We start from the raw sequence: 23,397 nt of genomic DNA on the forward strand, positions 1-23,397 counted from the left end.
CATAAGCATACACATACACTGAAATTACAAATTAAGATATTAGAATTTCACACTTTCTAAACGACAGCCAGACATTAACATGACGTCAATACAAAAGTTTTCTGCTAATTTAGTATTCCATGAAAACGGCGTCATATTTATAATCACCTTAATAGTGGCTTTGACTAATCAGAGAGCCTTGTTTTACTACGTCAACAAATTTTGACGAATCAGGGCTCTTCTTGTTGCATAGACTCAACCTACCAGTGACGAGCTGAGTGCTGTTAGTTCGGCTGACCCATCATCAGGACAAGAGGTATGAGACTGATGAAACTTGACTAACTTTGATAAATAATGTGCATTTAGACGTATCATATTTTAGACATTTTTATTCAGTGTATTGACCGTGGCAAGCAAGCCAGATATTTTTTGCTCATCTTAAATTGTATCAGTCGGAAGTGTCAGCGCAACTATGTAGCAACTGTGGGTTAGCTTCAGTGTAGCACTGTGATGTTTATGGAAACACGAGTTTTGGCTTACATTTATGATTATATTATGGCAAGCTCTTGTCGAAAAAAGCTTGATCTCCGATTATCTGCATACATTTTGCTAGAAAAAAAAACGAAACTGGTTGCATATCAATTGGAGCTTCTGTGATGCTTTATTTACAAGACAGCTGGCTTGTCACAGTATTGTTGATACAAAGATACATAAATATAACACTGAAGTTAAAATTTTACGTAGTTAAGTTAAAAAGCGATATTGAGGTCTATCAGACGAGCTCTATTTATGTGCCATATAATTAAATATCGACTGCTGCATATATTTATGTGTGTTGACACCTTGTTCTAATTCACATATCGTTTCTTTTAGACAATTAAAAACACCAAAAACAAAATCAATATTGCTCTATTCACGACGACGCGTAGGTTTTCCCTGTTTTGCAGCAGGGTCTTAAAGCGACATATTCACCTCCTCCCCAGAGCTAAAGTATCAGAATTGCTGAAGATGCCTCAGACAAACAAGTTTAAATGTGCTGCGGCCAGCAGCTCAGCTCAGTCTGCCGGTCCAGACCGGGGAGAACAACAACCACTCAGAGAACCAAACGCACCTCCAGGAGACAGTGGTGGAGATGACAACCAGGGGGATCCTCATATTATTAAATCTCCAAGTGATCCCAAGCAATACAGGTACAGTCTACACATTCGGATAACCATTAACCACAGCATTTTACCACTGTGATTTAAAAAATAAAATAATAGATACTGTGTATCTTCACTGTAACAGGTGGGTCATTCTTCATTTGCAGTTGCAAATGATGTCCCTCTCCTTTGCAACAATAGAACTCGACTTTACCAATAAATTGTAAAATGTTTGAACATTTATATTCTGTTGGGTGAAAGCAATTTGCGCATAGTTAAAAGTAACATTTTTATCTTAAAATACATAAAAGAAATAAATAAAAAAAAAAAGATATTTTGGGGACATTCTAAAATGCTTAACGTGGCTTAATGTACTAAAACAGTGACATTTGAAGACCAAATTCTGTATGCACGTTATTGTTGACTATATACAGGCAAGAAGATGAGCCTACAATCTGAACGCAACGTGCAAAGTTACACTTGAACTTTGCACGTTGCGTTGAGATTGTGGGCTCATCTTCTTGCCTGTTTATACAGTTGCAATCGAAATTATTCAACCCCTCTGACCAGCAATACATTCTGGTGATGTGAATTTAAACACATCAACTAAAACCTCAGTAAACATTGTAAGTTTTCAATACACATTCGAGTGAGTTTGAGAACAAAGAGTTCAGTTTACCCAAATGTAAAAAAAAAAAAAAATAATAATTCTCTCCACAAATGTCATGTCAAAAATATTCAACCCCCAAAGTCAATCATTTGTGGAGCATCCTTTATCCTTAATAACAGCAAATAAATGTTTCAGGTAAGTGTTCTCAGGCTTCGGACACCTCTCTATTAGACTTTTTACACATTTCTCATGAGCAAAAGCTTCCAGCTCATTGGCATTCTTTGGTTTCTGTGCTGCCACTGCTTCCTTGAAATCCCAACAAAGGTTTACAATGGGATTTTAATGATGGACTGAAAGGGCCATTTAAGGACATTCCACGACCTATCCCTGAACCAGATTTTGGACAACTTGGATGTATACTTGGTGTTATTGTCTTGCTGGAAATTCCAGTGATCACAGAGCTTCAATTTACACACTGAAGGCATCACATTTTTCATGCCAAAATGGCCTGATACCTGAAAGAATCCATGGTGTCAGTCACATAGTCAGGATAGCCGTTTCCTGCAGCCGCAAAACACCCCCATAACAGAACTGACCCACCTCCATGTTTGACTGTGGGGATGGTGTTGTTCTTGTCATCACCTTGTCATCTTACTCCAGACGTACTGCTGACCCATGGGTCTAAAACTCATTTTCAGTTTAGTGTCATACATCTATAAAACTTTCTTCCAGGACTCCACAGGTCTTTCCTAATTACTTCTTGAATATTCAAGTCAACATTTCCCTTGGTGAAGTTTTGCTTTCTTCCACACCCCAAGAAGGTTGCTGTTGTACCATATTTAAAAAAATGTATGAATGGTGCTGCCAAATTTGTCTATTGGAAATTGAAGTGCCATGACCTTTCTTGTGTAATGTAATCTACTCTATTGGCTTTTGAGACAGCTTATTTTTAATTGCATTTTTTGCATAGAAATACATTTTTGTTTACAACCCTAAACTTAAATTTTAAATCTTAAATAAGTGCCATTGCAGATTGATGACTTAATTTTGTTTTAAAACAATTACTTATGTAGCCTTACACATTTAAGAAACAGCTACATGCAATAGAGGTTGAATAATTATGACATGGCTGTATTTTTTAAAAATATTTACAAATATTAGGTTATATATTCACACTATGACTTTGAATGTGTCACTCAACTGATATAGATGTAAAGTTTAAAAATTCTGGGTCATCAGAAAAGCTTACCTTTGTAAATCCTCACTGTCTTGGGGGGGTTGAATAATTTTGATTGCAACTGTAGTATGCGTCAACAATAACGTGCATACTGAATTTGGTCTTCAGATGTCACTGTTTTAGTACATTAAGCCATGTTAAGCGTTTTTCACGTTAAGCATTTTAGAATATCCCAAATTTTTTGTGATATTTTAAGAAAAAGTTGTCCCTCAACTTCATTTTTGTGGCATTACAACAATGGAAAAAGCCCCCCCTCCCCATTGTAGGTGATAGTTAATCTGAGGAGTGCATGGTGAATTAATTCTTTCTTATTAAACTGAATGTATTTCACCAAATTTCTGATAATTTCATGTGTCACACTATAACAGAGTCTTTGGTGCTACAATCATAACTTGCAGATTTGATAGATTTTAATCCAAAGTTTGATCAATATAATCTTATTAATATTTACAGAATGTCCCTCTGACCTTGAAACTATCATAATAGCATTTTCTCATTTTAGAACAACCCAGAATTTCACTTCAATATTGTTAACACCACTGACATAAGCTGTGGTGTCACCAGTATTTCATTAAATTTTTTAAAAACCGAAATGTCTTTAAGCTTCCATTTTACTGGATAAAGCATAATAAACTATTTTTAAATACTTAGCAATAAAGTATATTTTTTAATAAATAAGAAGCATTTTAACAAATTCTCCAATTGAAGAATGACCCAGTTAACAGTTTCATAACAGTAGTAACAAGTCAAACATTTCAAAGGATCATTTTACATTAAGAATGATATGTTGATACTGAAGGATAAGGAATAAACAGAAATATGAGATCACATAGGTAAAACACATGCTCTTGTTTCATATTGGAGTATGTAATTTAAAACTACACACAGGGAAAGCACCCTTATGTTGTTCTAACCCCATATGAATTTCATTTTTCTTTGGAACAAAAAAGGGGTTATTACACTGAAAAACCTTAGTCATCATTAACTTTCATTGTATGGAAAAAAGATGCTATGAAAGTGAATGATGACTAATGCTAACATTTTGCCTGGCATCTCCTTTGTGTTCCACGAAAGAAAGTCAATCCGATGGGTTTGGAACAGCATGAGTGTGAGTAAATGGCAGAATTACCATTTTTGGATGAACTATCTCTTTAAAAGCTAATCCAGCTAACAAAATATTTTCTCTCTTTCCATTCCAGATTCATTGAGCTGAGTAACGGACTGAGGGCTCTTTTGATCTCTGATCTGAGTGGTTTAGATGGGAAAGCTGAAGATGAGGAGGATGAAGAAGATTCAGAAGAAGAAGAGGCAGAGGGAGAGGAAGAGGAGGGAGACTCAGGGGAGGGAACAGATGAAGAGTCTGAGGAGGAAGGGGAGAGTCAGGACAGTGACTTTGAAGAGCTGGATGAGGACAGTGACAAAAAGAAAAAGGGATCTGAAAAACAGGTTTGTATAGTGGTCAATAATGATGAGCAACAGGTCATTTGAAAGGATAGGTTAATTTTTAATTTATTCACCCTCATGTTACTCTGAACCATTAGGACTTTCTACCTTCTGTGGAACAGTCTCGGTCACCATTCACTTTCATTGTATGGTAAAAGATGCAATGAAATTGAATGGTTATGGAGACCGTCATTCTGCCTAAAATCCACTTTTGTGTTCCATGGAAGAAAGAGAATCATATGGGTTTAGGACAACTTGAGGGTGAGTAAATGTTGACAGAATTTTCATGACATTTTTGTGGAACTATCCCTTTAAGGAGTAGTCTGACAATGTTTTTCCTGAAATCAGTCTGCAGCTGCCCTTTGCATTGGCGTAGGGAGTTTCAGTGACCCTAATGACCTGCCTGGACTTGCACACTTCCTAGAGCACAGTATGTCACAACAGCTGGCATTCTCCAATTTTTTAGCAGTTTATTCTTAGACCTGTTTTTCTTGACTCTATCCTCTCTCTTTCGTGTCTCAGTGGTGTTCATGGGCAGTGAAAAGTACCCTTCTGAGAACGGCTTTGATGCGTTCTTGAAAAAGCATGGCGGCAGTGATAATGCTTCCACTGACTGCGAGAGAACCATTTTCCAATTTGACGTGCAGAGGAAACGCTTCAAAGAGGCCCTTGACAGGTGAAGTAGCTCTAAAGATGGGATCATATCACATCGGCTCTTATCTTGATGTCCTCTTTGTCTCTTTTTGATTTGGAATGAGTGCAGTTGTCATAATTCACACTTCAACACCCCTCTTTTGAATATTTTCGGAACCCAAAGCTTTAAAACAAAAACAAATACATTTTTTTATATGTATTAAAGGGATAGTTGACCAAAAACTGAATATACTGTCATCATTCACTCATCCTCATGTTGTTTCAAACCCATATAATCTTCTTTCTTCCATGGAACACAAAAGGAAATGTTGGGCAGAATGTTAGCCTCAGTCACTATTCACTTTAATTGCATATTTTTTTCCATACATTGAAAGTAAATGGCTTACATTCTGCTAACATCTCATTTCGGAACAACATGTGGGTGAATGATGACAGAATTTTAATTTTTGGGCCAACTATGCCTTTAAGCTTTGACCCTACAAAACCTTTATCAGAGTGATATTGTCGTTTTTTCTCAGATGGGCTCAGTTTTTCATCTGTCCCCTTATGATTGAAGACGCCATTGACCGAGAGGTTGAGGCTGTGGACAGTGGTGAGTGAAGCTTCAGTTATAAATTTTAAAAAGTCTTGAAAACTAGATGGAGCATATTAACACCCTTATATGTTTGTGTTTGTTACAGAATATCAGCTCGCTAAGCCTTCAGACTCTCACCGTAAGGAAATGCTCTTTGGCAGTCTAGCGAAGCCCAACCATCCCATGGGCAAGTTTTGCTGGGGTAAGTCAAATACTTCCATACACATTACAGTCTCTGATTTACAAAGCTGCTTTATACTAATTGACTCAGCCTCTTTGATTTGTTTTATAGCATTGTTTTTTCTGACAAGTCATAGATTTATTTCAGCTTATTGTGCAGTCTTCTGTTTTTATTTAAGGAAATGCACAGACCCTGAAGACTGAACCCAAGGAAAAGAATATCAATGTTTATAAGCGATTGCGTGAGTTTTGGAAGAGGTACTACTCTGCCCACTATATGACCTTAGCTGTACAGTCCAAAGGTAGGTATTGTGGGAAGAGCCTGCCTTGGACATGAAATTTGGAAATATTTATAATATTTTTGTAATATTTTAAGGAAAATATTGAAATGTTTTAGTTGATCCTAAGGTGTACTCTGCTCTTACCTTTTATAGAGAAACTTGACACTCTTGAGGAATGGGTTAGAGAAATTTTTAGTCATGTGCCCAACAAGTAAGTGGAACTTAAGCATTATTTAGATTGAGTAAAATGTGATAATATTAATGTGCTAAAACAATTATTTCTCAATTCTTTCAGTGGGCAGCCAAAGCCTGATTTTTCAGGGCAACTGGACCCCTTTGACACACCTGCCTTCAACAAACTTTACCGAGGTATATGACATAGAATGTAGTGTCTGTTCATGGTTAGAGATAACTCTAGACTCTTGTCTACACTTGTTTTTGGATAGGCAGTTTAGGAGTTATGATGATACAATAACTGTGACTCATCTTAAAGGAATAGTTCACTCAAAAATTCAAATTCTCTCAACATTTACTCACTCTCATGACATCCCAGATGTGTATGACTTTCTTTCTTCTGCAGAACACAAACAAAGATTTTTAGAAGAATATCTCAGCTCTTTAGGTAAATACAATGCAAGTAAATGGTGACCAGTAATCCATAAGACTACAGTGGTTTAATCCATTAATCCAAGTCTTGTGAAGCAGTCCAATCAGTCTGAGGTGAAAACAGACCAAAATGTCACTCAGTTTTTACTGTACATCTTGCTATTGCAGTCTCTAGGCACAATCATGATTTCAAGCTCGATTACACTTCCTAGTGCTTGACGCATGTGCAGAGCACTAGATGGCGCTAGGAAGTGTAATCGAGCTTGAACTCATGATTGCCAAGGAGACTGCATATGTCAAGACTTATAGTGAAAATTAGTTACATTCTGGTCCGTTCCCACCCAAAACCGATTGGATCACTGCTGAAGACAAGGCTAAAACCACGGGAGTCTTATGGATTACTTTTATACTGTCTTTATGTGCTTTTTCGGTGGTTCAAAGTTTTGGTCTCCATTCACTTGCATTGTATGGACCTACAGAGCTGAGATATTCTTCAAAAAATCTTTTTTTGTGTTCTGCAGAAGAAAGAAAGTCATACACATCTGGGATAGTATGAGGGTAAGTAAATTATATGAGAATTTTTGTGTGTACTTTATCATTTAAAGTCACAGTTAATGTCTTTCTTTCGTAGAACACAGTAGCAGAATTTTCATTATTGGGTGAACTATCCCTTTAACACAATACTAATGTCTTGTATGTTTGTTACAGTGGTGCCTGTTAGAAAAGTGAATGCCCTTACCATCACATGGGCACTTCCACCACAAGAGAAGCACTACAGGTAAACCAGTTGGAATCAAACTTTTCAGTTTCAGTTCCTCAAAACATCTAAAGCACAGTAACCCACATTGAGATTCAATTGAATGCTTCTGCGACTCCTTAAATAACTTATATTCGGTCCCAAAATATTGGCAAAAGTAACCTTCGGAAAAGAGCTCTGTAGTTCTAAAAGATTGATTTTATTTGTGCCTGTCTGTAATGATTTCCAGAGGCCCAGTATTATTGTTATTTTTTAACAATATGATGCTTATCCAAAGCTCTTTATGTCTGTCCTCAGGGTAAAGCCTCTGCATTACATTGCTTGGCTGATTGGTCACGAGGGAAGTGGCAGTATCCTGTCTGTGCTTAGGAAGAAGTAAGTCACTTCTCTCTTGATTTCGTTTTTAGTAAGTGGCATTGTGATTCTGCGTTCCATGTAACTTGCCACTGCTCGTAGCAAGTGTTGTTTTGAAATGTCAATGAATTTTTTTTTTACATCTGATCTCTTTGTCCAGGTGCTGGGCCTTAGCTTTGTTTGGTGGAAACAGTGAAACTGGTTTCGATCAGAACACCACCTATTCAATTTTGAGTATCTCCATTACTCTGACCGATGAGGGCTACCAGAACTTTTATAAGGTCTGTAAGTCTAAATGGAACATTGACTAACTGACTTTTATGAGCTTACACTGTGTTTTTGAACATGTCAGAAAACATCCACTACAGTTACTAGCATCCTTAAGAAATAATATACTTTACACACTTAATGTCATTATAGAAGTACAGGGGGAAAGCTGAGAAACAGAAAACAGAATTGCTGGATGTGTGTAAAATAGGATTACAAAGCCTCTGAGGCACAAACACACTCTTTACCATCCTAAATTATAACAAGACACAATTTCTTTAAAGTTTAGTGTCAGAATGAATGCATCCATGATAATTCAGCTGGTTTTCTTCATTCAGGTTGCTGATCTGGTGTTCCAGTATTTGAAAATGCTTCAGACACTTGGGCCCCAACAAAGGTAGGCCGTTTACTTGAAGTATACCTTAACAGGTGTCCAGTTTTATTGAAGAGAATCTTTGCAGACCTTTAGCACACACAACACTGAAGAATGTAGCAGCTTGTAAGACTTCTCAACAAACTTTAAAAATGTTTTTTCTTCTGTAGAATATTTGAGGAAATTCAAAAGATCGAGGCCAATGAATTCCACTATCAGGAGCAGGTAAGGGTTGAGCTTTTAACACTGCTGTCAGTGTATGAATGATTTGTTGTTTTCCTCCAACATTTAAGCATTTTGGTGTTCGTGACCAAGAACCAATTAAACAAAGAGTTGGTGATGAGGACTTTGCTTTGTAGGGGCTCACTTAGTACTCACAGTGTTGCTTTTACAGACTGATCCCATTGAGTATGTGGAGGATATCTGTGAAAACATGCAGCTGTTCCCAAAAGAGGACTTCTTAACTGGAGACCAGCTTATGTTTGAGTTCAAACCAGAGGTAGATGCCTGATCGCAGTCACCACTGACTTACAGTTTACAGTGTTAAAAAGAATGAGTACATATCAGGGTCAGAAATTAAGGGAGGCATGGGACAAAATTGCCTTCAAAAATCTAAATATGCGGGCAAAAAATACAACCACAATGAATTTGTTTTTTATTTGAAACATCATATATAGTTTATATTATTCTGTTGTAGGCCTGGTTATACATATCATAGCATAAGATATATAGTTGTTGATGTTGATTTATTTTTACGGGTAAGATTTAAATAAGGTAAAAAATTCTAATTATAGAAGATTATTATAAACTAATTATTTAGATTGAGAATTGTGTTAATGAATTTATTGAATTGAACAATTTCACATAAAAGGATGAAATATAGTATATTTTTTATATGGTTAAAAAATTTGACCTCATAAAGGTAAAGAATAAAGAAATTATACAAATTAAAGAAAATCAAATCTAATTAATAGTTCATTTCTGACACTGGTACATATTTGTGCTATATAAGTATGCCAAGCAGACACAGGAACTTCTGATAACCAAAGGTGTTGAATTGTGTTACTTTCTTAGGTGATCTCTGCTCCATTGAACCTCCTCACACCAGAGAAGGCCAACTTGCTCCTTTTGTCCCCTGAGCACGAAGGCCAGTGTCCACTCAAGGAAAAGTGGTTTGGGACACAATACAGTGTGGAGGGTTCGTAGATCATTATAATTTCAGTTTTGTTTGCATAACAATATTCAGGATCAGAAACGGTGTTAAAGGGATAGTTCACCCAAAAAAGGAAAATTCTCTCATCATTTACTCGCCCTCATGCCATCCCATGTATACGACTTTCTTTTTTTCTGCTGAACACAAATTAAGATTTTTAGAAGAATATCTCAGCTTTGTAGGTCTATACAATGCAAGTGAACTTTGAAGGTCCAAAAAGTATATAAAGGCAACAAGATAGTGGTTAAATCCATATCTTCAGAAGTTATATAATAGGTGTGGGTGAGAAACAGATCAATATTTAAATAATTTTTTACTATCAGTCTCCACTTTCACATTCACATTCTTCTTCTTTTGTTTTTGGCAATCCGCATTCTTCGTGTATATCGCCACCTACTGGGAGGGAGGAGAATTTATAGTAAATACAGTTGAAGTCAGAAGTTTACATACACCTTAGCCAAATACAGTTCCTGACATTGTAGAAAACATTCCCTGTCTTAGGTCAGTTAGGATCACTACTTTATTTTAAGAATGTAAAATGTCAGAATAATTGTAGAGAGAATGATTTATTTCAGCTTTTATTTCTTTCATCACATTCCAAGTGGGTAAGAAGTTTACAAACACTTTGTCAGTATTTGGTAGCATTGCCTTTGAATTGTTTAACTTGGGTCAAATTTTTTGGGTAGCTTTCCACAAGCTTCTCACAATAAGTTGCTGGAATTTTGGCCCATTCCTCCAGAAAGAACTGTTTCAAACACCTCTTTTCTTTTGGCCCACAGACATACAGCAATACTGGAGAGATCTCTGGGCTGGAGATTTTGATTTAAATCCAAGCCTTCACCTTCCTGCTGAGAACAAGTTCATTGGTAGGAGTGCTGTAATGCTTTGCTGTAGTGAACAGTGGAATCTTATTCTAATGTACTGTTTCTGTATCCTGTTTTAAGGCTGTTTACAATTGTTGTTTTCTCTTTTCACATTCAGCCACTGATTTTGCCCTTAAAACACCTGACTGTCCGGACACCGAGTATCCTATCCGAATAGTTAACAATGACAGAGGATGTCTGTGGTACAAGAAGGATAACAAGTTCAAAATTCCCAAAGGTGTGGATGTGTTTGTGAATATATTGAGGGGTGAATTCACTGAATGGTTGCGCCACTTTTTTAGCGCAAAAACCTGCAACTTATTCACTAACCACCTGCAATTTTAGTTCAAGCATTCAACGTGCTATTACCGTCAAATGAAAGCAGGTGGTAAAATGTATTTTATTTAAAAGCGATGTTTGTGTACATTTTCTATCAATCATATCAGCAGTTATTCATCAAAAGATGGAGCATTATAACCTAGCATATTTTCAGATGTGTGATGTAGTCAAGTGCACTTTCAGCATGTTAAAGAGATGATGGATGTTTCTGGATCACAGTGGGCAGGAATGCTGTTCAGTCCTGCCAAAGTATGTCAGATATCGGTGGTCTGCTGCATCCTCTGTTATATAGTGCTCAGAATCGGCCCGTAAATTCAGAATTGCATGTGCAAATTACATTCAGCAGCGATTTTGTGGGCTCGTTTTGTGCCTTAATCCCTATTCGGATGGGACTAGTTTTCCCTTTGGAGGTTAGGGAAATTTGCATTTCACAGATGTACTTTATGATTTTAATCCTGTCCGAATCTGACAAGTCTTTTTCTCACGAAACCTCTGTAAAAATTCCAGATCAAATTACCTACTGTTTTTCGGCTAACTCAAGGGTCCTCTGAGAATTCTAATCCCGTCCGAATGCGAATGTCTGTGATTGCTGATTATTGAGTTTTCACAATGCTTCACGTGTATTTTGACCTATATGAACTACCGTTAAGATCGTACCTCTGTTATAAACACGGAGATCTTTAGTCCCGTCCGAATCAGTATATAAAATCTCAGATGTCGGGTGATACTAATTGTAACTCAAACGTCGTTTAGAAAACTAGTCCTGTCTGAATAGTGCTTTTGACTGATCTGTATAATTCCTTTAGTGATTCGGGCACTAAATCAGCGCAGACACTGTATGCAAATAACTGGCGTTTTTAGTGTTTTAGAGACTATCGCATACAGTGGGGCTCAAAAGTCTGAGTCCACTTGTGAACATTTTTTTATTTTGCATTTTTATCATTTATTACAGTTTTTTCAGGACAGATTACTTTATCAGCATGACATTTTGATTGAAAATGAATTCTTACTATTTTGGTCCCCTTTTTGTTTAAATGTCAGCCTGCGCTTGAGCTGGCATGGAGCTGGAAGATTGTGTAAAACCTGATGATCCATGTTATCCCAACATGATTTGAGAATTCACAAAGATTATCTTGTGTGCTTCAATGGAAGCAAGGAAAACTGACCTTTTGTTTAAAGGTGTTAACATGGTCAATGTCACAACATTTGCTTGCATTGCAATAGCGACCTTGAAATTGTGCTGAATCTTAAACATTTCTTCATTATAACTTTTTCATACGATTTTTTCTGTAATCCTAAACCTTTTTTTTTTTCTTGGTTTTAAATTAGATTTTGAATCCCAGATTTTCAATGTTAACCCCTCTGTATCTGATGTCTACTAGCAAAATACATTTAGTTGCAGTTTAAGTGTCTTTCTGACCCTGCAACCTCCATGCTCAATTACCCACCTCACACTCTCTCTCTTTCTCCAGCATATGTGCGGTTCCACCTCATATCACCTGTGGTTCAGAAGTCTCCTAAAAAGTAAGCTGAAGATCATGTACAGAAGTACGAGCGTATCTTGTAAATGCTGTAGCCATGGTAACCCTGTCTAGCCATTAGTGCGTCCGTTCAGGCTTTAGGAATAACTTCATGTCTGGTTTCTATTCTTGTCCATCCATTTACCTTTCTTTCTGTCCTTTTCTTTCTCACCTCCACTTAGCTTGGTGCTCTTTGACCTGTTTGTGAATATCCTGGTGCATAACCTGGCTGAGCCAGCCTACGAGGCCGATGTGGCTCAGCTAGAATATAAACTAGTGGCTGGGGAACATGGCCTTGTCATCAAGGTTAAGGGCTTCAACCACAAACTACCTGTAAGTAACACTTACAATTTCAGGTTATATAAAGAAATTAGTTCCAGATTTAAAAATTGTCATTATTTCCCTCTTTTCTCCATGTGCAGTTGCTGTTCAACCTCATTGTGGATTATCTCACTGATTTCTCCGCCGCTCCTGACGTGTTCAGCATGTTTGCAGAGCAGCTAAAGAAGACCTATTTTAACATCCTCATTAAGCCAGAGAAGCTTGGAAAGTATGTCTCCTTTGCATTCACTTAAATTGCATTCCTTATATTGACATGGCCAAATTTGTCTAATACAGAGGAAGCGTCTCCAATTATCATGCAGGAGTTTGAATTTTTTTGTGTGTGTTTTAATGAGTACTGATCTAGCTCTGTTTATTGCTTTTAATAAAAAATGAGCCATGTGGTCGCTGAAGTTGTTATGGACCTTTTTCACAGACTGTGAGGCATTGCCACCTTATTTTAGCTGTGTAAATCTACCAAGCTTTCAAGTCAAGTAAAAAAAACAAAAAGTGTGTATATATATATATATATTATATTATATTATATTCAGCTTTTTAATTATTAAATGTAAATTAAATTATTATTTGTGTTATCTTCCCTGGCATGCATTAGTAAAAATAGTCAGCACTGCTGTAATTGGGTTTCAAAAACATCTGCTGAGGCAGTGACAGTAAATTTGGCATCTTTCTTCTGACTGCCGTAATTTGTCCTCTTTTGGAAAGTCGTGAAAACATTATAGTTTTTTTTTTTTGTTTTGTTTTTTGGAGCAAATAGGAACACAAATATAATATTTGATGTGGTCTCCCACTCACTGCGTTCCAAACCAGGAAGTGAGTAAAGGGTTCATCAGTTGCGGAAAGTGACGGCAGCAATGTTCTCTCCAGCACGCTCCAATCTGTCGTTTGTTAGTGACTCACTATCCATTTTAGTGAAATCACAAAACAAAATGCAAACAAGTTTCCCCACTCCTGATATACATTCTTTTGACATTCAGCTGCAATTTTCTTTATTGCAGTAGAAAGTAATATTATGGCAGATTAGAACCTGGAACCTGTGCTCCCCCCAAACTGCCCCCACCATTTTTTGAAGGAACCATTCACCTGAAAATGAAAATACTCTCATAATTTGCTCACCCTCATGCCATCCCAGATGTGTATGACATTATTTCTTCTGTAAAACGCAAATGAAGACTTTTAGAAAAATATATCTCAGCTCTGTAGGTCCACACGATGCAAAATGAATGGAGACCAAAACTTTGAAGCTCCAAAAAGTACAAAAAGGCAGCATAAAAGTAATATATAATACTCCAGTGGTTTAATCCATGTCTTCTGAAGCAATCCAATCGGTTTTGGTTGAGAACAGACCAAAATATAACACTTTTTTTTTTCACTATAAATCTTGACATCAGCAGTCTCCTTGGCGACCATCATTTCAAGTTTTATTACACTTCCTATAGCGCCATCAAGCACTAGAAAGTGTTATCATGCTTGGAAATCATGACCGTGCTTAGAGACTGCAATGGAAAGTTTTATAGTGAAAAAGGAGTTTTTAATTTTTTTCTGTTCTCACCCAAAATGGATTAGATCTCTTAAGAAGACATGGATTAAACCATTGTGTCATATGGTTTACTTTTATGCTGCCTTTGTGTTTTTTTTTTGTGTGTGTGTGTTTTTTTGGAGCTTCAAAGTTTTGGTCACCATTCACTTGAATTGCAGAGCTTCCAAAAATCTTAATTTGTGTTCTGCAGAAGAAAGTAAGTCATACACATCTGGGATGGCATGAGGGTGAGTAAATGAAGTTTTTGGGTGAACTGCTCCTTTAAACACAGTGATGATGTCCATGTTATTGCTATTGCACAGTGATATCCTTTCCATAGCTATTGCTGTTAAATGTAAACCATAGCTTTTCTCATCTTAGCTGTGTCTTTCCTTATTTTTGGTTTATTTATTTTCCTAATTATTTCCTATTTCTCCTCAGGGACATTAGGCTTCTGATTTTGGAGCACTCTCGCTGGTCAACCATCCAGAAGTACCAAGCGGTGGTAGATGGGCTCAGTGTGGATGAGCTCATGGAGTTTGTGAGCAGCTTCAAGTCAGAGCTGTATGCTGAAGGACTAGTGCAAGGAAACTTCACTAGTTCTGTGAGTTTCACCCAAAACTTTCACATACTTTTTTATATAAACATTGTGTATGTACAGTACTGTATATTGTTGTTAAGGAATATTCCAGGTTAAAAACAAGATATGCTTTATCACCAATATCTGTGGCATATTATCGGTGATTTCCTCAGCAAATAATTTTGACTCGTACCTCAGTTTGTAAAAGCAAACAAAAAATGTGTTGACAGAAATGCAGTTACAGTACATTGGAAGTCTACAGGGCAATCGTTGACTTTGTTGTAAGTGCATAACTGTCAATTTCTTTTTTTTTATTTTTTTTTTATTTATTTTTTTTTTTTACAGACTGGGGGGCAAGTTGCAATTATTTTCTGTGGTAATTAACAGCATGACATAGATGCTGCTGATAGAGCACACAGAATGTTCCTTTAAGTATAAAGCTTTCAATTTACACTCAGAACTACAGATCTGTTAAGAATGTAATAACGTGAATGTTGAATTTCTCATTGACTGCAGGAATCCATGGAGTTTTTGCAGTATGTTTCAGAGTAAGCACTTGACTTTTTGTTATAGAGTTTGTGGTGTTTTGTAGAGCAGTACCACAATAAAAAAAAATAGAACCATAAATATTTATTTTTTTTCCTTAAAATGTTCCCCTTTCAGCAAACTGCAGTTCAAGAAGTTGTCAGTAGAGGTCCCTGTTCTCTTCAGAGTTGTAGAGCTCCCTCAGAAACACCATCTCTGCAAAGTCAAGTCTCTCAACAAGGGAGATGCAAACTCTGAGGTCACTGTGTATTACCAGGTAATATCTGTTAATACTTTTTCATACAGTACATTAAACTTCTTACTATCAGGTTCATTAGTTTAGCTCAACAAAGGAGACAAAAATAAATAAATAAATGCAGCACATAATTTCACGAATATGTGCACAGATATAAAAAGCCCAGATGTTGAAATGTCCATCCTATAATAGCAATGCATTGTTTTTCTGTATTGTACCTAATGTCACCCTGTCTCTGTCATTTCTGTCCTTTGGCAGTCTGGTCCTAAGAACTTGAGTGAACACACTCTGATGGAGCTGCTTGTGGTGAGTTGTTAACATTGTGCCATGGAGAACAAGATTATTATATTGGTGCAAAAGTATAAGAGCAGCCTCCTCAAGGTTTTTTAAGCAATGAAATCGGTCCCTGCTGCCAGTTTCAGAAGAAGTTTTCAGTTATTGCACTCCAGAGCGCTGAGCACACATATCTGCATGGCCATAAGCTCAACTCATCCACTTTACACAGAAGACTTTGGCTTTGGATGCTGTCCAGCTTTCTGTCTTTCTCAGCAGTTACTTTAAAAGACTCTGAAAAGTTGAGCTGGCTCTCATTGTAAAGTGTGATGTACTGTCCTACTCTATAGCTGCAGGCTAGAGCCTGTTCCTGCATAGGGTGCCTTACATTAGCTGTGCTAAGGGTGCAAAATGTAACACTTTTCACTTGCATTTGGCACTTGGTGAGTGTTATACTTTGGTTGCATTTGAACACCATTAACCAATTACTCATCGATTTGTGTGAAGATTTTCGTTCAGAACTGTGTGATAATATACATGTGGAATAATTTGTCCCAAAGGAATAGTTTACCCAAAAATGAAAATTCTGTCATTATTTAATCATCCTAATGTCGCTCCAAACCCAAATGAATTTCTGTTTTCTCTGGAACGCAAAAGGTGAATTTATAAAAATTCTTCACTGGGAGGGGCCTGGGTAGCTCAGCAAGTAAAGACGCTGACTACCACACCTGGAGTTGCAAGTTCAAATCCAGGACGTGCTGAGTGACACCAGTAAGGCTTCCTAAGCAACCAATTGGCCGGGTTGCTAGGGTGGGTAGAGTCACGTTGGGTTAACCTCCTTGTGGTCGCCATAATGTGGTTCTCGCTCTCGGTGGGGCACGTGGTGAGTTTGCGTGGATGCCGCGGAGAATAGCGTGAAGACTCCACACGTGCTATGTCTCCGCAGTAACGCGCTCAACAAGCCACGTGATAAGATGCTCGAATAGATGGTCTCAGATGCAGAGGCAACTGAGATTCATCCTCCTCCACCCGGATTGAGGCGAGTCACTATGCCACCACGAGGACTTAGAGCGCGTTGGCCATTCCAAATTGGGGAGAACAGGGGAGAAAAAAAAATAAAAAATTCTTCACTGGGTTTATTTGCCATATAGTGAATCAAAGTGAAAAGTGACTATATTCACTATAAGTCCTCTGAAGTCCTTAAATATTTTTTTTGAATAATATTAATGCAAAATACAATTTAATATTTCTGGCATACATTTTTTTTCAATATACCAATCATTGCCAGGTATGGCAAAGTTAATTTTGGACCTTGACAGAGCTTTATCGTCTCATTCTTACTTCTGTGTTATAGATGCACATGGAGGAGCCTTGCTTTGACTTCCTCAGAACCAAAGAGACACTAGGGTGAGTCTATAGCACAGGGACTATATTGTTAAGACTTTATCTTGCTGCAGTTCCTGGTTCTAATTAGTTGTACTCCGTCTGTTTTTATAGATATCACGTCTACCCCACCTGTAGAAACACATCAGGTGTCCTTGGATTCTCAGTCACAGTGGAGACTCAGGCCACAAAGTTCAAGTGAGCTCTCACTGTGCATTTTAGTTGCAGTTCTCTGTTGCATCAGAATTATCTGATTTATCCACTGAAGTTTGCAGCTGTTGCCTCTTGACTCCAAAATTCACAATTAACCTTTATCTCCACCTCTATCTCAACTAAATTGCAATGTTTATTTTCTCTGATTGGTTCTCATTATTTCTGAAGTGAAATAAAACCTTCATTAAATGTTAACATTGGCTATATTTGGAATGGCATACTACCTTATTACTAACTGAATACTATGCAGTACACATTGTATACTGCTTGCTAATGAAAAAAAAATTAGTGAGTGTAACAGTAATATGGTAGCATGCTATTCCGACCATAGCCAATAAACCTGTCAGGGTAGATGCCATATTTAAATTTTCACAATTTAAAACAGGGTTGTGAAGGATAGACTTACAGTCTGAACAATGGGTCTAAATGGTCTAAATACGTCTAATTATCACAACCCATGTTTTTTTTTGTTTTTTTTTTTTTTAAAGAGTTTTTTTGTCCACTGGATTTCTTTTGATACCATGAGCTATGTTTCCATCCTAATTGCGAATTGAATTCATGCGAAAAATCTGAATATCGCAAAAATAATTTGTGAATAAAGCCGCGTTTCCATCCCTTGTGTATAAGAAAACAAAATAGTCACTTCCAGGGAAATTGTAGCCATTGACTACATTAACATGGACACCAGAAAGCAGCTTATTGCGTGAAAGAGCATTATTGCGAGAAAGCAGCGTTCCGGTTTACGTGTACTGTATAAGTGGTGTACTCTTTACTCCCGAATACATGTGGCTCGGTCAGTAAGCAGCTTTCTCCACAGCAACGTAATTTCCCCCTGACGCTTTTGTAAATAACAAACATGGCATCTGGAGAAGAGTTCTCTTTTTCATTCTCCATTGCTTCACTTTATTTCCAGATATTCCAGAGATGATGCTGTGTTTGTTTTCTTAACTTTCTATTGCAACCTGCAGTGGAATTGCACCGCAATATTGGGGTTTCCCTCTTATGTAAAACTCCGGGATTCCCCCTACAAATGCATAAACGTGAACATTAGGGACTGTCGATATTATGTATAAATAGTAGAGGTGTGAATCTTCACTGGCCTCATGATTTGATTCGATTACGATTCAATTTCTTTCTTTTTTCAGTTTCGCATGACCCTGTCGCAAAAGGGTCCGTTTCTACCTCTGTCTTTGGCGCGCGCCACTGCTCTGCCGTGATTTAAACTGAACTCAGAATCGATTCTGATTCTTTTGAGAATCGATTCAGAATCATTTGAGTATGAATCGTGATGCATTGCTGAACAATTTTTTCCCCCACCTCTAATAAATGGGTATATTTTATTTTGCATGTGCTTTTCCCACTGTAGTCCCAGAAATTCTGTTCTGCTGTGGTTTCTTGTTGTTGGGCTCCATCCTATGACATTAGTTATCCGGTCTGTTCCACGCACATGCACACTATTCAAACACCCATCAGAACGCCGCTTATGTTTACATGTCCACATTAAGCCGCGTTCTTGAGGAAAAACCTAGGTGTGTTAAACTGCTTGCTTAATCCCTTAAGTGGCGTAAGGAAATCAGCGTCCTCGTTTACATGAGTTTTCAGAATGCCGTTTTCTGCAAAAACCCTGGAATAAACCGTTTTCTTAAGTGCATGTAAACACTGTGACTCTGACATTTAATAAAATACCTGCTTTTTAGAACACACAGACAAAACTCTCTGAAGTACTTGTTTGCTAACGATAAGTTCTGGGAGCTTTAAGTGTATGCGTTTCTCCAACCTTATGACTTTGCCGTGCAGATCTATGTATTTTTCAGATATGTGTCTGATGAACCAAAAGCGTCAATTAACCTGCTCTTTGGCATAGTTCAAGTTTTAATGAGACTTTTTTACTTTACACGGGCTTTGGATTTTCAGGACAGCAGCATTTCAGAATGACCAGAGCATCATTTGAGGTTCACTGATTAGTCCAGTTTTGAACTAAATATTCAGTCGCATGACTTGTTCAGGCAAAGTCACAAGCATTTTTTGATGCACATCTATATCCCTATATAAATTCTATAAGAGTTTATTCAGTAAATGTGTTTCTATCATAGTTTATGTGCAATCAAATATAAAATGTATCCTACACAAGTTAGCGTTTAAGTTTTTGTTCACATCTTGGTGTTTCCATCCAGCAGTTTTTATGCAGTATCCCAAAATTTGCATAAAAATACTGGGATGGAAGCTGGGATATTACTGGGATACGGAGATATTCTTTTGACTTTTCACATATTTTTTTGTTGAATCAGCTGACATTTGACACAACGATATTAAACGGTACAACCCTTCAAACAGACTGTAGGGGGCTGTTCACACCAAACACATTTTTTGCATTCATATGCACTGTTTTTCTTTAATAGATTTTTCTTTGTAAACATACACAAAGACAGATGTATTTGACCATGGCATCACATCTTGCTGTAGGGATGCACATTTTTTTAAACCGAGTAACCACCAGCATTTAACTGGTTAACCAATAAGCCAAACAGGCATAAAAAATGTCTGGCTTAAACAAAACAGGCTAACATGACAGATGTGAATATTTAGAAATAGTTATTACATCAACATTTGAATGAACAACCGTATATTTCCTTCTGATATTTCATAACAAACTAATTTTGAATGGATCACTTGCATGCCCAATTAACCTACGAGGCAATAACTTATGGCAGTTTAACAATGGATGAATAAAAACATAGCCTACCCACCCCTGTGCTGCTGGGCAATCCTAATAATTTTTGTTTAGAAAAATCAACTTATCTACATGAGCATTGGTCATTATGGTACGCAGCAAAACCGGGAAGCTTGGGAACCCGCTTCGGATGCACTGACGTCCAGCCGTAAACATGCGCTTAGATGTAGAGGCTTGCAGATGTTTGTTTTTTTATATGGTACCGCATTTTACTCATGCTACTACTAAACTTTAAAGTCCTATTTTACAATTTACACCTGAACATGTCATCTTCACGGACTAAATGCTCCCATAGTGCATGCTTAATTTTTTTGTCATTCAGACTGAGAGGAAGATAGTAGTTTACGTGTTAACAGTGCTCTCATGTGTACATATAACATGCCCTACAAGTTAAACCCATCAAATTAGCCCTGTTGTTACTTTAATTAACCTCTCGGTTAGTTTTAACTGATAGAATTAGTCAAACAATTTGTTAATGCTGGTTAATTGGTTAGCCGGTTAACCGTCTACATCACTGTCTCGCTGTTTTTTTTAGTATCTCGTGCAGGAGCACCACATTTTTAAGATGCCGTTTTAAAAGTGTTTTGAGACACCTGCATTCTGTTGTTACACTGCGTCTAGCTTTTTTTAACTCGAGCGCATTCGGCCTAAACAGCCTCTTAAGTTTTTCCCTCACAGCCTCAATTTAATTCATGTAAAATTAATTATGGCTTCTACCCTGAACAAGTTTTATACTTTCAGTCTTTAAGGCTCTCTTTCACTCCCTCACTCACTTTTCTTCCTGTGCTCCAGCACTGAGCTGGTGGAGACAAAGATCGAGGAGTTCCTGGTGAGCTTTGGGGAGAAGATGAACAGCTTGAGTGATGAGGCTTTTAAGACACAGGTGACTGCTCTCGTCAAACTGAAGGGTTGTGAAGACACGCATCTCGGCGAGGAGGTGGACAGGAACTGGACAGAGGTGGTCACGCAGCAATACGTCTTCGACAGACTCAGCCGAGAGGTGAGGAAACCTGTTGTGCATGAGCAGTATCTGACAGTTCTGTAACGTGTTAATGATGAATTGTGGGGAAATGCTCTGACATTTTTATTTTGTACTTGTACAAAAGATTGATGCACTGAAACTCATGACCAAGGCTGAACTCGTTAACTGGTTCATGGAACACCGGGGTGAAGGCAAGAGGGAGCTCAGTGTGCATGTAAGTTCACCCACCTGTCACTCATTTGAAATTAATCTATAAAAGTGAATCTAAATTACATTGCTTGCCAGGCAGCACTTTACTGAAATAACACATACACCCAAGCTCAGTTAACACAGGTACTCCTCTAAAATAACTGAGAATTTTGCTTTAAACTTAACATTTGTGCATTTGCAATTGTAATGTGTAGACCATTTAGTATTCACCTTGTATAGTGAAAATACAGTTGTAGATAACACTCTGAAGGATGATTGGTGTCCTTAGGTTGTTGGTTACGGAATAGAAGAGAACGACCCTCCTAGTGAACATCTTGCCACTGAAGGTGAGGAGGAGGAAGGCAGTAAGATGTCATTGTATGGGGAGGTCTCCAAACTCACCTTCCTTCCAGCTTCCTCTTTACTGTCCTCAGCCACGACCATCACAGACATCCGGGCCTTCACCTCCACCCTCAACCTCTACCCTTACCACAAGATTCTCAAATAAACAGCCAGCATGGACTCACACTGCCAGGCAGGCAGACCCCTACCTCCATCTTCTATCTTCTCCTTCTGTCTTCTGTCTTACTTGAGCAAGGTTTGGTCAGGTGTGGCAGTCTCCCGATGCTCTCGCACATGAGAAAAGAGCCTCAGCCATGTGTGCATTCATATCCTGAGCCATGCTGTTAGAATGACATTGCTGTGTGAGTGTGTGAGAGAGAGTGCGGGCATGGATGGGGCTCAGTCTGGGGGTCTGGCAGATCAAGATGGATCTCATTATACTCCTCCCTGGCTGTAGTGAACTTTTAGAGCATAAACATGACATACTACTCATAAAGGTGTGCATTTTATCATTAGGTCTGCAGTGTTATGTTTGTACTAATAAAATATATTTGAATGAGATGCAGTAAGAGAGATTGTTGGAGTGCTTTTTATGTGGCCAGCTGATGATGCCTGATACTGAGGATCTGTAATGGTGCTCCGAGATGGGCATTAGAGTGGAGCGTGCATGACCAAAATGATGATGGTCCCTTTTACTGCTATAGCATCATTCTGCATTTGGCACAACTTCAACCTGTGAACTGAGGGATGGCTAATGTCACTGCTTGACCTTAGAGTGTGCAAATATATATTTATTAAAAGCACTGTAAAACTACTAATGGCTCGTCTGCTTTTGATCATTTTCATCTTAAATATAACATTCTGTTTTAAAATATAATTTCAGTCACATGAAATCAAAACAAACCCCAGTGATCGCTGTAGGCCGCTACTGAATCTTCCATGCCACGGCACAAGTATTTATATTTTACCCAAGTTGCAAGAAGGCAGTGTGGATTTAATGTAATGACATAAAAAGTGTGTACACCATGGACTGACACTCAAAACAACACGTCTTTCTTATTGCATTGTGTTCGCTGCCTGCACGTTAAAGCAGCGTGACTAACATAGTCCTATTCACGAACAAATTACTATTCTGAGCCGGTTCTTTGAATAAATCACTCCAAATGATTTACCAACTCACAAGAAGTCAGTTTGAATCAGTCTGACGAATTGTTCACTGAATGAAGTCACTGAATCAGTCAGAGCGGTATCTGACTCACTGAACCGCAAGTAGACTTTACTTTCATTTTTCCGATGCGAAATGAAGCCACAGTTGTTTAAATGAACATGTTGAAGACAGACATTTGCAGCAAAATGTGAAAAAACAACATTTATCTATATTCCTCCCGCTGAAAAAGCATCATTCTGAAAACGCTGATTCACTCTTATTATCTAAATGCACATCCCTGGTGTTATTGTCTGTGATTTATCGGTGCACGTTTATCCAGATAAATAAAAAATAGTCTTCCTAATGTTTTTTTTTTTTTTTTTTTTTTTTCACATTACTCAAAGAACATTTAGCACTGCATTAGAGAAATACAGAAAAGAAAAAAAAAACTATATATATATATATATATATATATATATATATATATATATATATATAATGTAGATGTAATTTAGAATACATTTAA

At 37.6% G+C, this 23,397-nt stretch overlaps 1 protein-coding gene across 2 annotated transcripts; it reads left to right on the forward strand.

Moving 5' to 3' along the window:
- The first annotated feature begins 238 nt into the window (after positions 1–238).
- Positions 239–22,542, forward strand: LOC127442218 (nardilysin-like). 2 transcript variants are annotated; one of them, XM_051700083.1, is made up of 31 exons: positions 239–295; positions 963–1,169; positions 4,168–4,414; positions 4,760–4,841; positions 4,934–5,087; positions 5,584–5,657; positions 5,746–5,841; positions 5,999–6,121; positions 6,254–6,311; positions 6,396–6,469; positions 7,415–7,484; positions 7,761–7,838; positions 7,978–8,098; positions 8,423–8,481; positions 8,628–8,682; positions 8,852–8,956; positions 9,532–9,655; positions 10,450–10,536; positions 10,652–10,771; positions 12,345–12,396; positions 12,575–12,725; positions 12,815–12,942; positions 14,692–14,854; positions 15,347–15,378; positions 15,494–15,632; positions 15,870–15,917; positions 17,239–17,291; positions 17,382–17,465; positions 21,004–21,211; positions 21,318–21,407; positions 21,672–22,542. In XM_051700083.1, exons 2-31 carry the CDS (start codon positions 988–990, stop codon positions 21,888–21,890), a joined length of 3,276 nt encoding a protein of 1,091 aa, XP_051556043.1. In that variant the 5' UTR covers positions 239–295; positions 963–987; the 3' UTR covers positions 21,891–22,542. The 2 variants fall into 2 exon arrangements, with proteins under 2 accessions (XP_051556043.1, XP_051556044.1); XM_051700084.1 differs by having other exon boundaries at positions 266–295; positions 853–1,169.
- The last annotated feature ends 855 nt before the right edge of the window (positions 22,543–23,397 follow it).

This window comes from Myxocyprinus asiaticus, chromosome 6 (genome assembly GCF_019703515.2).
Source record: "Myxocyprinus asiaticus isolate MX2 ecotype Aquarium Trade chromosome 6, UBuf_Myxa_2, whole genome shotgun sequence".
Taxonomy (NCBI): Eukaryota; Metazoa; Chordata; class Actinopteri; order Cypriniformes; family Catostomidae; genus Myxocyprinus; species Myxocyprinus asiaticus.

What these genes read in the sequence shown, in the direction of transcription:
- LOC127442218 (XM_051700083.1), top strand. Translation starts at nt 988, where the DNA reads ATGCCTCAGACAAACAAGTTTAAATGTGCTGCGGCCAGCAGCTCAGCT. An exon ending in TTCAAAGAGGCCCTTGACAG is followed by an intron (nt 5,088 to 5,583) that starts GTGAAGTAGCTC and finishes GTTTTTTCTCAG; the next exon opens with ATGGGCTCAGTTTTTCATCT. An exon ending in CTTAGCTGTACAGTCCAAAG is followed by an intron (nt 6,122 to 6,253) that starts GTAGGTATTGTG and finishes TACCTTTTATAG; the next exon opens with AGAAACTTGACACTCTTGAG.